Here is a 14,766-nt window from a genome sequence, read left to right on the forward strand (position 1 = left end):
GTTCACAGTTGGTGGAAACAAGGACCATGATCCTCAAAAATACCAAGCCAACAGAGACAGTTTACTATATGCCCACCTCATGTCAAGCACACCCAAGCACTTGACTAATTTACCCTGGGTGCAGGTCCAAATGAGCTCTCCCTGTTATCTAATGCCCCTTATGGCTATGGAGGTCCTTCTTCAAGGTCCCTCATAGAGCACATAGCCGATAAACGCCAGCTCCTTCCCTCTATCTTCTTTCCCTCTTTCTAAAGCTCTCACACAGGATCCTTCTAGATTATACTTGTGGTAGTCCTCTTGTTAGCAATGAGTCAGATCACTTATGAACAAAAAATAGAGTCATCTTATGGTAAAGGGTAGATTAAGGAAAATTAGTGAAAGATGATTCTTTCTCCAAAGACTGTTCAGTCACATTTAAAGGTTATACACAGTAGACAGAGAAATGTGACTCTTTCCCAATGTGCTCATCATTCTTTCCACTATGACACAGGTTCCTGAAGGGAGGTCTGTGGCCCCAGAACTATAAGTGACAACGGGAGAGACATTTTCATGAAACTGGGCAGTATCTTTCTCTTGGAAAGAAATGGTAAAAAAAAAAAACCAAAAACCAAAAACCAAAGTTACATAACTCTCCTATCAAATGTTCCTCTTCTCAATAATCTGACCCTAATATTCCATGATGCACTCTGGTTTCATTGTTATTGGACATTTCACATGTTACATTGACATTTAACATTTGAAGTTTGGGGATGATCATTTTATGATCTGAGTCCATCACAGTTGACCTTCCAGAAAGTTAATCACCATTTCTTTTCATCTTGTGGCGTGTTAAGTGTCTGCTAAAATCTCTACACTGGGTAGATTTTGAAGACTATAAAAAAATTTGGACAATTTTGGATCGGTGGTATTTTAGAAATGCAAAAGTCTTGAACAGAGGTTTTTATTCACAAACAGGGTAACTGATTCATATAGTAATCGTGTGTATTCATCATTAAATAATCCCTGAGAGGCAGTCAGGGGGCTCATCAGAGAGAGCCTTTGCTTTAATGTGGTAATGAAATATACATTTAAATATATGTTTTATGTTAATATCTCACTGTTACATGACTGGAATGCATACAAATCTCTAATATCTGGGCTCCATTGAACTAGAATATGCTATGTTTTGTTTCTCAGAGGCATAACCTGCATTTGTTGTGGTGTGTGCAGAATTGTTCCCCTTCAGATATGGAGCTCACTGACCTCTGGTCCAGTCCCCATATAGGAAAAATTTTCCTCACATCTGACTACCAATAGGTTTTGATAAACATACCAGGATTCTGGTGTATTTATCCACATTGGTCAGCAGAATAATCAGCTTAATAATTGTGAATTTAATATGAAACACTAAATAGGCTTAGAAGGATATGGAATTGCCTAAGTTTTATGAATGGAAAATTCCTCCTTTAACTATAGAAATTATTAGTCTAAAAACAGAGCCAAGAGCACTGTCCTCTGCCCTGATACTGGTCTGTACTCTCTTTGTATAGACAAGGTGATGAAGCTTAAGGAGATTCAGTCCAATGAAGATCCAGCCAGGTGTCAATTGGGCCGTATCGCCTTGATGGCAGAAGCTATTTCATCTAAGAGCTCTCAGTGCTTCTAAAATAACAGTAACAAGTCTACTGTGAGTGTGAACTACATTTTAGGCATTGTGTTAACATATCTTTATACCATGTTATATCATGTAGTTGTTACAACAACCCAATGAAGTATGTATTACCTACCCCATTTTATAAATGAGGAAGCTGATGTTCAGATGGGTTAAGAAACTTAACATTTCCACATGGTTAACCCCTATGACATCCTGCAAAAGTTCAAATCAGGCTGTGCTCCATGTCGTACTCCTAGACTGTATGTCTACTAAATGTCTGTTCTCTTTCTGTCTTACATTCCTAGTTCTTGGCAAAGAGAACTGGGATATCTGAGGCCTCTGAAAAATAAAGACCTGAGATGGTAAATAGGATTCATCTTAAGTACTAACTCCAGTTAAGTGGTTTCTGAAGTCACCTCCTAATGCAGACAGAGCCTGCTCAGGATTCATTAGTGATGCCTGGCAGAGGTGTCAAAGGTTTGGAAACAGAGATGGGAGCTTCATGCTGGCCAATCCTGATAGGTTTTTCCCATCAGAACACTCTCATTTCCCTGACAGATATTCATCAAATGTCCTTAAGGGGTATAAACTTGCAAAACATAGTTTCAAAATATCAATATTTTAAATATAAATTGCATAATAAACTGTTTACATGAAGAAAACAGAAAAAGTGATCACTGTCAGACATAGTTACTCATTCACTGAAACCAGGCTTTACCTGAATATTTATACCTTTAAAAATTGAAAATAGATCCAGGTAAAATCCCTAAGCTTTCTTAGATGCTTTCACAGAATGGAAAAAAGCGGGAAAGTTTCCTCAGAGTTTCCTAGGATTGCCTTAACAAAATAAAACAACAGAAATGCACAGGATTGTCTTATAGCTCTGGAACAGAAATTGAGATCAAGGTGTCAGCAGGAGCCTGCTGCCTTTGAAGCCAACAGGGGATTCCTTCCTTGCCTTTTCCTAGCTTTGGATGGTCCTAGATTGCCAGAATCTTTGGTGCTTCTTGGCTTGCAGCTGTATAACTCCAATGTCTGCCTCCATCTCTATATGACCCTTTCTGTCTCTATCTTCTATAGCTATCTTCTTATAAGAACATAGGTCACATTAGATTAGGGGCCTACTCAATTCAGTATGACCTCAATTTAGCAGATTATATTTGCAACAGTCTTATTTCCAAATAAGGCCCATTTTGAGGTATTGGAGGTTAGGATTTCAAAATATCTTTTTCTTGGGTGGGGGGAAAATAATAATCCAACCCACAATGGGCTCTATACCAAAGAATGGTTTGGCTATGGTATCTTCAGCTACTGGGGGTTTACAATGACTTATGGGCCAGTTGTTAAAACATCACAAACCAAGATCTGGTACTGCTGCATCAGGGAGGACCTTCCACAAACATGGTGGACTGAACTGAAACAGACTCCCTTCTACCCACATATTTTCTGGATAACATGTTACACAGACACAATGTACCCAAGCTTGGAAGAAAGAAAAGATCATTTCTAGGACTGTAAGTAAAGAGGGAACTAGAAACCAGAACAGTAAAGGAGTAGCAGGCCCTAGAGGATACATGGCAGGCTTCCCATTCTCAAGTGGGACTGCAGATAGAGTCATGGGTAAGCTGTGAAGCTATAACCGAAATGTTTGCATGAAGTCACAGATGGCTGCCCTCTTCATGTAGAGTGGACTAGGAAAAAAACCCACCCACAAGTTCAAGAAGCTATAGAGCTTGTTAGCCGTTTAAATGCTGGGCATTACAACTATGGACACATACAAGTCTCTAGTGGAATACTCCAAGTCCCAGCCTGATCACATAGACATGTGAGGTCATGTTTTTTAAAATCCCATGCTAACTTACCTGATGTAGAAAACCTAAGCAAAAAAGTTGACAAATAAATTGGCCTAGGAGCAGTGGAACAGGCTGAGGAAAGTACATAACTGCTCCAAGACTCCCACAGAAACACTACTACCCTGCCCCAAAATGGGGACTAATGGTAAACACTTAGAACCCACAGGAAGAAAAAGAACCCTGCATTGCCTGCTAGACTCACAGGAAGGGTCCTCGGGGCTTCCTCTCTTAGACACCTGATTCTACAGAAACCATCCATGCACACAAAAAGGAGCAGCTGCACTCCACAGGAGCTATGCCGCCCAATCAAAAGTCTCCTTGAGACAACAGACCCCGAATTGCCCCCAAGAAAGAGAAGATGATAAATAATATTTCACTGGTGAGAACACCATCCCTGTGCCCCCAGGATTCTAAGATTTATCCTTCTGGTTTTGATAGGATCTTATTTTCTATGAACAGAGCACAAATCAGCCAACATAACTCAATCAACACCTGCAATTGCCTTTACCTCAGGATATTCGCTGTGGCTTTCCTTTCTTGGGGAAGAAGATCAGGGTCTCGCAAAACTTCCTCTAGCAAGTTTAGGACATTCATCTTTAGTTCATTGTTGAGTTCAAAATCCTATAAAATAAAATGAGTCTTTTTAAATTTTACTTTCAAGCATTTATCTCTGTGTCATGTGACGCTCTTGTGCATGACAAATTTCCAGAAGCTAGGTACAGAAATTGAAATGAGTGGACCCTAGAGCATCCCTACCCCCATTCCCAGAAATCCTAGCTTAAGTGGTTTGGGATGGGGCCCTGTTGTTAGTATTTCTCACAGGTCCACCCCTACCCCCAAGAGGATGTGAATGTGCAGCCAGGGTTGAAAACTGCTACTCTTGGAACAGCAATTAGTGAGGGTCTTTAACAGAGCTTACAAGGCTCAGCCTTCTCCAGCCTCATCTCTCCTCATGGTTTCCAACACACACATACACATGTGCACACACATTCGCTCTCACTATCTTAGACTTGACAAATTTTCTCAGTTCTCTAGAAAGATATGTGCTTACCCAGCCTAGAACACTGTGCTGCCTCCCCAAATGAATTTCAATTCATTTTTCTATAGGAGGTACTATACATTCTCCCTGGAGTCTTTTTTAATTGACCAATAGGGTCAGGAATTTTTCCTTTAGGCTTCTATGGAACACACAACTAACTCACTGTTATCATAATTTATCATGCTACACTGAAAAGGCCAATTTAATTGTCTGGATGTCCACTGGACCATCAGTAAGATCACTAACTGGACATAGCAGTAACTCAAAAACATATTTATTACAAGAATAAAATCTCTCCTTTGGGTGGAAATTTGAATGAAGATATGCCAAAGGTACCAGTACCTATATCTAGTTCTATACCATATAGATATGCTAGGGGATAAAGAATAAATAATACTCACAAACTGATGGGTTCATGTCAAAAAAACACAGGGATGAGATTGAAGCAGGCAGAGTTAGGACAATATAAGTATCAAAATGATCGAGAATAATGAGCAATAACCAACTGAGGAAAAAGACCCTGCAAGCCCTTATTGATACTCACAAGGATAAATAGGTAGATAGGTAAGTAGACAGATAGAAGATAGATATATAGATGCATACATACATGCCTACATCAAGATAAAACTATTCTTTACAATAGATTTCCAACTAGCAAATGCAAAGGAATAAGTGAGTGGAAAGTCACAATTTTCAGCAGAATAAGTAGTAACTGATTCAGGCAGGGATCATGAGGGGATGCTAAAATGGCTAGGTAAATGCATTGGGGACAGAATTGACGGTCTCAGAGTACTCTGTAGAGATGACTCATTAATTACAAAGAGAGAATCTGGGGCCCTATCCATGGGATCAAAGTTACAAAAATTGTCAACGATGGGACAAACCAACATCACATTCCTACTAACGTACTGTCTGTAATGTAACATCACTTCCTTAGTATTCATACCCAAAATGCATAATCTAATTGTGAGGCAGCATTGACCTGTATTCTTCAAAAATGTTAATGTCTTGAAAGACAAAGAAAAACTGAGGAACTGTTCCAGTTTAAAGGACACCAAAGGGACAACAGCCAAATGCAACAGAAGAACCTGGATTAGACCTGGGGTCAAGGTGGGAATGCTTTACTGTGACAACTGACAGAATTAAATCAGGACTGTGCACTAATTGAGAGCATTATACCAATGTCAAATGTTCCTGAATTTGGTCAACTTACTGCTTGTCATGTAAGTCCTTGTCCTTGGGGTCAGGGAGAAAGAGAAAAAATAAATGTAAATATATTAGAATAGTGATGTTAGATGTGTATAGTGTACTTTGTTTTATTATGAAAATTTTTCTCTTGATTTGAAAATTTTCAAGGTAAAATGTTTGGGGAAAAAAAAGAATGAAAAGGTGGAGTGTGGCTCTTGCATTCTTGAATGAAAGGTATTCTTATAAACCATCTCCGGACAGCAGACTGGAACTGTTAGGTATTCAGAGATGAACTGAATGCTACAAAGTCCTGCATTCAAGGATCATACTCTGATAGACTGTTATCTTTATAGGTGCAGGCATGAGTGTTTATTTCCCCCACATAAACTTGTTATAATTATTATAACTCATTTTATTATAACAATTATATTACCACTTTGCTGATTTTTTACATTATAAGTTACTGTAAGTACATTTTAACTTTAACGAAAGTAATTTTGAACAACTGACATTCTAAACTCTTTTAAATGGTTGGAGGGAACATTGCTAATGGCAATGAATCAGGTAAAAAGAAAACAGTATAATGTTACTATCTTCAGTTAATTAGGAGCAAAGCATCTATAATTTCACAAATCATAGACAATGTAATTTGAATTGAATATTTTTGCATCAATTTCATGACAAACTGAATAATAAACTATTCTTAATATTCCACTTTCACTGTTTGACAATAGTATCATTTCTTGGGGAACAGGAGACACTGGAGCCCAAGGGCAACACAAATGTTAATATCTCTTATCAATCTTTTTTTTTTTTTTGTCTCCTCTATGTCAAGTGGTAGAGCTTCTAGGGAAGTACTTGGACCTGGATTCAGCTCTGGTATAAAGAAAAATGCTGATTTTCTTTTTCCTTTGTTCCATCCCCTATTCATTTCATGGAAATTTAAAGGTGAAGAACATGGTGTTTGTAAACAGTTAACGATCTCACCTACTTGGATCTTTATGCACTACCAAAGGATTTCTCAGCCATTGGGAGTCTATTTCCTTAATGAATATTTGATATATATAAGTCTCTAACAATGCAAATAATCTGATTATCATAAACGGCATGATTAGTGTGAAGGACATGAGACTACCGTTCAGGCCTTGCTGAGGGCTAATTAGTGGATTTATCTACAAGCACCATTGAGCACCTGCTGTGCCCTATACTGGGCTCAATGGGGGATGCTTCTGGAGTCCCAGGATGGCAAGTGTGAAAGGCCTCATTAAGAAAAATAGATTGTAATTCTATTATTTTGAGCTCTTGGAAGACTGCCTGAGTGGGGTCTTTGGAAGAGTTGGTACAGTCTTCCCAGACACTATTCAAAGGATGATGAGTGATTACAGACAGTTGAATATTGGCTCTGCTACTGCTATCATTGATAAAGAGCCAATTCTCTGATAGCTGAGGATGAAATGTGAAGATTTTCCTCCCCGTTTTCCTTACAGTTGCAAAGGCTTTTACAATGTTGGAAAAAAACTCCTATGTATGAGTTCAGTTGTTTTCAACAGCTCCAGCATCAGACAAGACAGGAGCCACCATCTCCTAATCTCTGGACAATTGAGCCACCAAGGCTGAGAAGATGTGGCCATCTGGGTAGAGACTGGACCTGGAAGGAGAAGGCGATGCTGAGGCAAGAACACAGGTCTCCCGTTTGACTTCTGTCACCTGTGCATCTCAAACCCAAGTGCAAAGCAGTCATTAGCTCTGATTGAGCCAATTTAGAGCTGGAACTGAGAGAGAGAGAGTTTATGTTTCTTACAAGCTACTGGGTGATGTGAATGCTGCTGGTGCAGGGAGCACATTCTGAAGAGCAAGACTTCACAATGCTTTTGTTAAAAAAACTATGCAAAAAAGACCCTCAACCCCTCAAAAAAAAAAAAAAAAGCTGAATCCTCTGATGCACCACCCAGAGTACATATTTTTATTTTTCACGAATGCATGTAAAATACAGAATTAGTCATTCTAAAGTTCCTCTTAAAAATATAGCAGTTGTTTCCCAATACAAAGAAATCTGAAGCAGGAAAAAGACATTTGGCCTATGTAAATCCAGAGATAAATTATTCATAAGTCTAGCTGATCATTTCATGATTATCTAAAATGTAATTTGGGCTGCATTTCACAAACCTGCATGTCAGGCACAGCAGAGCGGCTTTGCAGACAGCAGGCGACACCCACCAGATGGTGCTGCCGGGCCACTGTGTACTATGGAGTCCAATGCCCTGGCCAGCTTGGTGTTTGGCAGGGAGGGTTTGCCTGCACAGGCTGTCACACAAAACTTTGTGCACCTTGTGAGTGAACCTGCTGCACCCAAAAGACACAAGGTAGCCACCTGAAGTTATCATAGCAAACAATTTAGCTTTGTCTTTGCTTCCCAATTCATGCAGTAGGAATGAGGAGATCAACAATTGGAAAAAAGAAATCACACAGAAAAAGGGAGATGTCTATATCTTGATCTCTAAAAAGGAGATCATAGCTCTTATTCTTTCAATGATGACTATTGAGCAAGTCAATGCAGAAGGCTCTGGGGGAGAAGCAGAATGCAAGCCAGTCTCGGTGGAAGGGCAGATGAAGGAAACATTAACTAAAGAAGCCAGGAGGCCAGGGGACACATCTAAAAGTGGGGAGCCACCTTCAATAAGATAATAGCTGGGGTGGGGGAGCCCTCAGTCAAGGCAGGAGTGTGCTTAGGAGCAAAAACTATCAATGATGTCAGAATGCTCTTCTGTGGGATGAGCCAATGATAATCATAACCTTAGTGAGATAATGAAGACTTTAGTGAGAGGCTGCCCAGTGTTAGGTAATATTTAATCACCTTAGCCTTCGACAAGAAACTTGCAAAGCCCTCACCATCATTCTTATTTTACATATGGAAAGTCAAAGTACAGAGTCTAAGAGTCCTACCCAGTCCCACAGGTAGCAGGTGGCAGACCCAGAATTTGGACTCAGGCAGGCTCGGCCAATGCCTGAGTTTTTAACTGCTACACCACAGGATCAGAAAAAGTGGCTATCAGTGCATTTGTTGTGTGGCTGACTGGAGAAGGGCAGGCTGAAATGTCAAACATTGTCTGAGTCCGGAACCATTTTCCACCTGAACCCAGGAATCTTCAGACTCAGTTTCCAGTCTGAACAAACTAGTTTGCATTAATAAAACTTCATCGTGCAACAGAAAAATAGTATGTGAAGCAATAAATCATAGTCTTCAGCACTTTAAAACTAATCCCCATTGATGGCTTACCCATTCTAGAATCACATTCATTCTTCCAGGACAACAGGATGGTGATCAGGAAGGAATATGCCTTGGATAGCCAAGGGAACCCTAGGATCCTGGGAAAATCTGGTTCAGTAAACACAGTTTGAAGATGAAGAGAATTGTGAGAGTAATTTTCTCATTAGAATCAATACAGTGTATTCCTAACAGTGGCCAGAGATTTTAAAAAGGAAAGTGGGAACAGCACGGTGTGGAGTAATGTCACAAAGATAATTTAAAATCTTAGAACAAATCATTCATAAAGAAAGGGCTTAGGATGTGCTACCCTCAAAAATAAGAGATTTGGATTTAACTTGACTTTCCAGAAAATGAAAAGCATAACTCAGTTTTCTCTTTTGACTACACAAGATGAAGAATTGCAAGTATGATGTAGATTTAAGTTAGATTCAGGCCATTTTGTACTTTGGGAAACCAAGACAAAGATGCTGAGTAATCATGCTAAGATATAGGCAAATTGACCTTGACATGTCTGGGACACACACCACTGGACTCATTTTAATGAACTACAGGTAACAGGCCTCTACATCAGTATGGCTTTCAACTCTCTTGAGGAGAGGATACTTTGTCTAGAACTTTAATATTGAAACTCAATCCCAGGAGAGAGTATACTGGTTAAAGGCTAAGATGTCCAAACCCTGTCACCTCTGGCCTGCCTGGTTCTCATCACTTCTGAGCACTCTGAAACAGGGCCTCTCACTGGAAAAGTGAATGGGGGTTTTCCAGCATTTCCCATTGCCTAACTACAAATATACTGTACAAACTCTTTGTTTCACACTATGGAAAAGAACACCCTAATTGAAAAACCAAAGGAAGGGCAATTTATTTGATATTAAACCCTACAAAACAACACTAGAATTTCTAAACTTTCAATACATATTCAACACTTACTAATCATTAATTACTCATCAGGTTCTTGAACCTACAAAGAGAATCAGAGTATGAAGCAAATGTATATCTGATTACCATCTAGGACCTTATATTTCAGGTATTAAATTCTGGGTATAATTAACCCTCAAATTTAACAACTACAGTACCTTGTTCTTGGTTGGCCCACAAATATTTGTTGAATGAATGGGCAAAAATCCAAGAAGAGGGTACTTGAATTTAAGACAAGTGATAACAAACTACCTCATTCTTATGCTGTTGGTTTGGAAAACTAGCAGCTGTGAAGTGGGAGGCTACAAGAAGAAAGCACAGAACAAAACATGGGAGATATATTAAAACAAAAATAACAGGGAAGAGGCAAATGGGAGTGTACAATGCCAATTCAGCAAGAAGGAAAACACCATCCAGAAAGGTGTTTATTAGATTATTTTCTGACAAATGACTCTACGTATGAATGACTTACTAAAACTCAGCCTCCAGTTCTGAATAGTTGTGCTTATAGGAATGTTGAAATACTGAGCCATAAATGAGATAGCACCCAAACTTACTTCTTGAGGCCACAAATGGGAATCAGGAGGTTAAAAACATGTATCAGAAAGAAAGAGAATTTTTCCAGAGGCTGTGTTTTCCATTAGGTTTCTAGATAGGTGGTTAATGGATATGGATTGCAGCTTTCAAGACAATGAAAAAGACTGGAGGGAAAAAGAAAATCTGGAGGGGCCTGCTTTTAAACTTAATGTTTAAATTTTTCTTAGTTAAATAACATCATCTGTCAATAAAATTATCTTTGAGTTTAGCTGTAATATAAGCCTTAGAAATGTATTAGAAAATGGTCTAGCGAGGGGAAAACCCTGATGCAGAACCCTGGTGGACAAATGTACATTCTCTTTATCTTCAAGAGAGACACATTCAGTTTGCAGGAATGTAGCAGAAGTAGCACCTTCCTAATTAATCCAAGGAGAGACTTCATGCAAAGAGAAGGGGAACTCAGACTGGTGACATCTGGGAACAGAGAGAGGAGGCTAGGAAAACAAAGGGAAGGGCAGCAGGCATGGCAGAAGCCAGGGGCCTGAGCACATCAGTGTGCATGAGTTGGCTTCTGATATCCTGGAAGAGCTCTGAAGTGGTGGAGCTCTGGTCCAGGCATGGCTCATCAAACAAGGACTGTGGACGTCACAATGCAGGTCTGGCTATCACTCCCCATGCTGAGGAAATGGCTGTATGTCATGGTCTCTAGAAATGTTCCCAAGGTCCAAGTATGAGTATGACAGTGGAAAGATGTAAGTGAGGAAAAGTTGGAGCTCCCCATGGCTCTTCAGCAGAAAACTCCTGCAGAGGTAAGACCCTATTCAAGTACAACAGATTCCACACAGCACTGAGCAATGATCTGTCAACAAAATCCATCCACTAAAGATTAAAGAATCTCACTTATTCTACAGGAAAGCTAAATTTCTGTCTTGAGAACTAATGGAAACTGAAAATAAGTCCTACTGAGGACGCTGGTTCCTTAAATGCTTAAGTCTGGTTCATACCAACTTAATAAATCCTGTTATAAATGTCTCATCAGATACTAAGAAAACCCTGGAAAGCTTAGGGGAATTTAAAGAGTAGCAACAGAAATGTATAAAAGATAGGAAAAAATGGTTAAGTAGTTAAATGAACTAGGATTTTCTTACTTGATTGTTTGGTCCAGAGGAAAAGAGAATTAAAAAAAAGTATCCTCAGGATTAACAAAGAAGAATATTTATACTTATCAGAGAATAGTTTCACAAATTTTACATTTTCCTCTGACAGTTAATTCAGTTGTGCATAAGAACTTTCCCCATGCAAATCGTTTTGCCCTTTTTACAAATAAGGAAACCAGCAAGCCAACATTGGGAGGACAGCCCCTCATCACGTTTCCAGATTTCTTTCCCCAAGATTCCTTTTAGACCCAGAGATCTTTGAAGAACTGTCTACTCAGAGGGAGATGGGAAAGAACAAATGTGAAGGAGGTTACACAGCAGGCTCAGTGTTGGAGTGATGAAGACCAATACCAGCCTATGAGTCCAGGAAACCGAAAGCAGAGGAAAGGAAGTTGCTGTATTACTTTAATGAAACAGCATTCTCTAGTTTACTTTGGCTGCTGCAATGGGAAGTGTGAGTTTGTGAACAAACACTGCTTTGTACCTGGTGTGTGTCTAAGCTCTCTTAGCTGAGATACACAGAAGCCAGCAGGAAGGGGTGTAGACAACCACAAGTGAGTGGGCACTGATTACGGGTGAAATCAACATGAAGAAGTAGACAACTATTGCTTCATTAAGAAGTATTTCATAGCTGCCAGCATCTTGCATTGAGACTAAATTTTTTATCTTCTTGTTTCTGGTATCCTTATCAGCTCTTACCGGCTAGGAATTGGGCCCAAGAGCCTCATGGTACTTTGAGGCAGCTGAGCAGTTGGAGGCAGCCCACCACGTTTTGGGGTGGGATGTTTAGAAGTCCTGGCCCTTCACTATTGACAGTTGTAGCTGCACCACTTGGCTGGACCCAGAATCTGCTGGGAGGTGCTGAACTCAGAAGTGCTACAGTAGTAGTTAGAGGGCACACAGTGCTCTGCCCCGTGCCAATTCTTAGCAGATCTAAGTCCTGTGTGTTTAAGCAACACAAAATAGACTCAAGCTGGAAAGTAACTTTTTTAGGGAAAGATTTAGAAATCAAGCAGAAAAGCATATGATATTCTCACTATTCTGAATCAGAAGTGGATTTTTACATTTTATATCTTGAATGCTCTGTCTCCAAAGAGTTGGCTGGTGAGATGGAGACACTGTGAGATGAGGGGTTGTGAGCACAGACTGTGCAGCCAGGCACAGGGTGGGGAACCTTGGCACTGCCCTCTGCTCTCCATGTAATCTCGGGGAAACCACTGAATCTCTCAATTTCCCCATCTGCAAAACAGGGATAATGACATCTACCTTCCTTACCCCAAAAGGGTGTAGTCAGGAGTAAATGACTTACCCTTTGAAAACTGCTTAGAATAGAGCTTAAGGCATTCAAGTGATGCTGTATTTGTTATTTTTTTAAAAAAATCAGGATCTGCCATTCACATTCATCCTCATAGAGGAAGAAAACTTCTCAGTGAAGATTTAGGTTCTCAGGTTACCTATAAAAGACCATGTGCCCATATCATAACTAAAACAATATAAAGCCAGGCATGGAAGTACATGCTTGTAAACTCAGCTACTGAGGAGGTGGAGGCAGGAGGATTGAGAGTTCTAGGGCAGCCTGGACAGAGTTAGCAAGACCCTGTCTCAAAAACAAAATAAAAAATAAAAGGACTGGGGCACTGCTCAAGTAATACAGCACTTGCCTAGCAAGCATGAGACCCTGAGTTCAAATCCTAATACCAAAAACAAACAAACAAATATCCACAATATCCAGCCTCTGGCTGGCTTCTAGATCATTCTATAGGATCCACTGATTCCTCCTTCAAGCTCAGGTACTAGTGACACATCTCCCCTGGAAACAGCTGTGATGAGGACTTGGAGAGGGAGGGATTGTGAAGCCCTGAGGACCTTCAGGAGACAGGGGACAGACAGCACCCTCATGTGGCACATGACACAGCCCAGAGAAACATCCTCTGTCCTGCAAAAGGCTCAAAGGTCAGGCCTGCACACACTGAGGCTGCCTTGCAAGTGGAAGAGCAGACTCTCTGCTCAGGGCCGAGGCTGGGTAGGGTACATGGATGGAAAAGTACCCATGGCAGATGGGCAGTAGTGGGCATAGACAGGAGGGAGTTGAGACCAAGGACAGAAAAGAGCTGGCAGCTGGCCAGGAGCTGTCAGTAGAGGTGACAGCTCTGAACTGCCTGTTCAGTAGTGGGTTGTTTCTTACACATTGCATTCTCCCACTCACACCGAAAACTGTGCTGTGCTTGTCCTGGCTCAACCTCCACTTCAGATCTGCAACAAAGAACACATCTGAACTCGGTGCTCTAATGTGACACTGAATTCTGTGTTTTACTAAGCAATGCCAAGAAATAAAAAAAAAAAGTTAATGAGACTCCTACAACTGTCAAAATAACAAACAGATGAGAGGAACTGTAGGACCCTTTGTGTCCCTGAGATTCTTGAATTCACTAAATGGAAGCCCACCCAGCAGCACCCACTCCTCCCCCTACCATTAGTCAGTACAGTACATTTCTCACTTCACCATGGCTTAGGGCTACGGCTCCAAGGCCAAACTGGGAGATAGGATGCTCATTGGTGCCCCCCTCCCGGGAAAAAGCTATCATCTCTCTGAGATGTGCATCCCCAGCACTGACATTGTGCCTTTCCCAACACAAAGACATGTTCTTTCCCTTGGCTTCCACTGGAGCTCACCTGTCAGGGGCTGTTTCGGAGCTGCTAGGAACTCAGTTCTGAGCACTAGGTCTGGTTTCCAGCTGGACTTTTGGGTACTTTAGAATTGGCTGTTAATACTGTGACCATTAGCTATAAGGCTATTTAATTGTAATTAAATTAAGTAACTTCAAAACTTTAGTTTTTTAGCTGTGCTAGCTACCTTTCAGGGGGTCAATTTGCCACATGTGCCTAGAGTCTACAGGACTGGGCACTACAGACAAAAAGCATTTCCACCATCTCAACAAGTTCAGCTGGGCAGTGCTCACTGAGGGCCTCTGAGACCTATGACCTCTGCCTGCTTGCTGGGCTGGGTTGGGGCTAGACAGTACCTTCACAAGGCTGTCTCCATTGAGAGCAACCACCTGCAACTCTGAGCATCCATCTGTAACAGCTGCTTAACCACAATCCTCCCAATCACTTGAAGGAATAAGTGGCATTATCTCTGTTTTTGTAGAGGAAGAAGTGGAGGCCTGGAGGAG

At 40.7% G+C, this 14,766-nt stretch overlaps 1 protein-coding gene across 3 annotated transcripts in view; it reads right to left on the reverse strand.

The window, feature by feature from the left end:
- Window positions 1-14,766, reverse strand: part of Rasgrf2 (Ras protein specific guanine nucleotide releasing factor 2) — a 254,789-nt gene that overhangs the window by 23,144 nt on the left and 216,879 nt on the right. For all 3 annotated transcript variants that reach the window (XM_074077198.1, XM_074077197.1, XM_074077199.1), the window contains exon 19: window positions 3,995-4,107. In XM_074077198.1, the coding sequence (XP_073933299.1) occupies window positions 3,995-4,107 (113 nt within the window). The remainder of the gene's footprint in view (window positions 1-3,994; window positions 4,108-14,766) is intronic.

The sequence above is a fragment of the Castor canadensis genome, chromosome 6, assembly GCF_047511655.1.
Source record: "Castor canadensis chromosome 6, mCasCan1.hap1v2, whole genome shotgun sequence".
In the NCBI taxonomy this organism is placed as follows: Eukaryota; Metazoa; Chordata; class Mammalia; order Rodentia; family Castoridae; genus Castor; species Castor canadensis.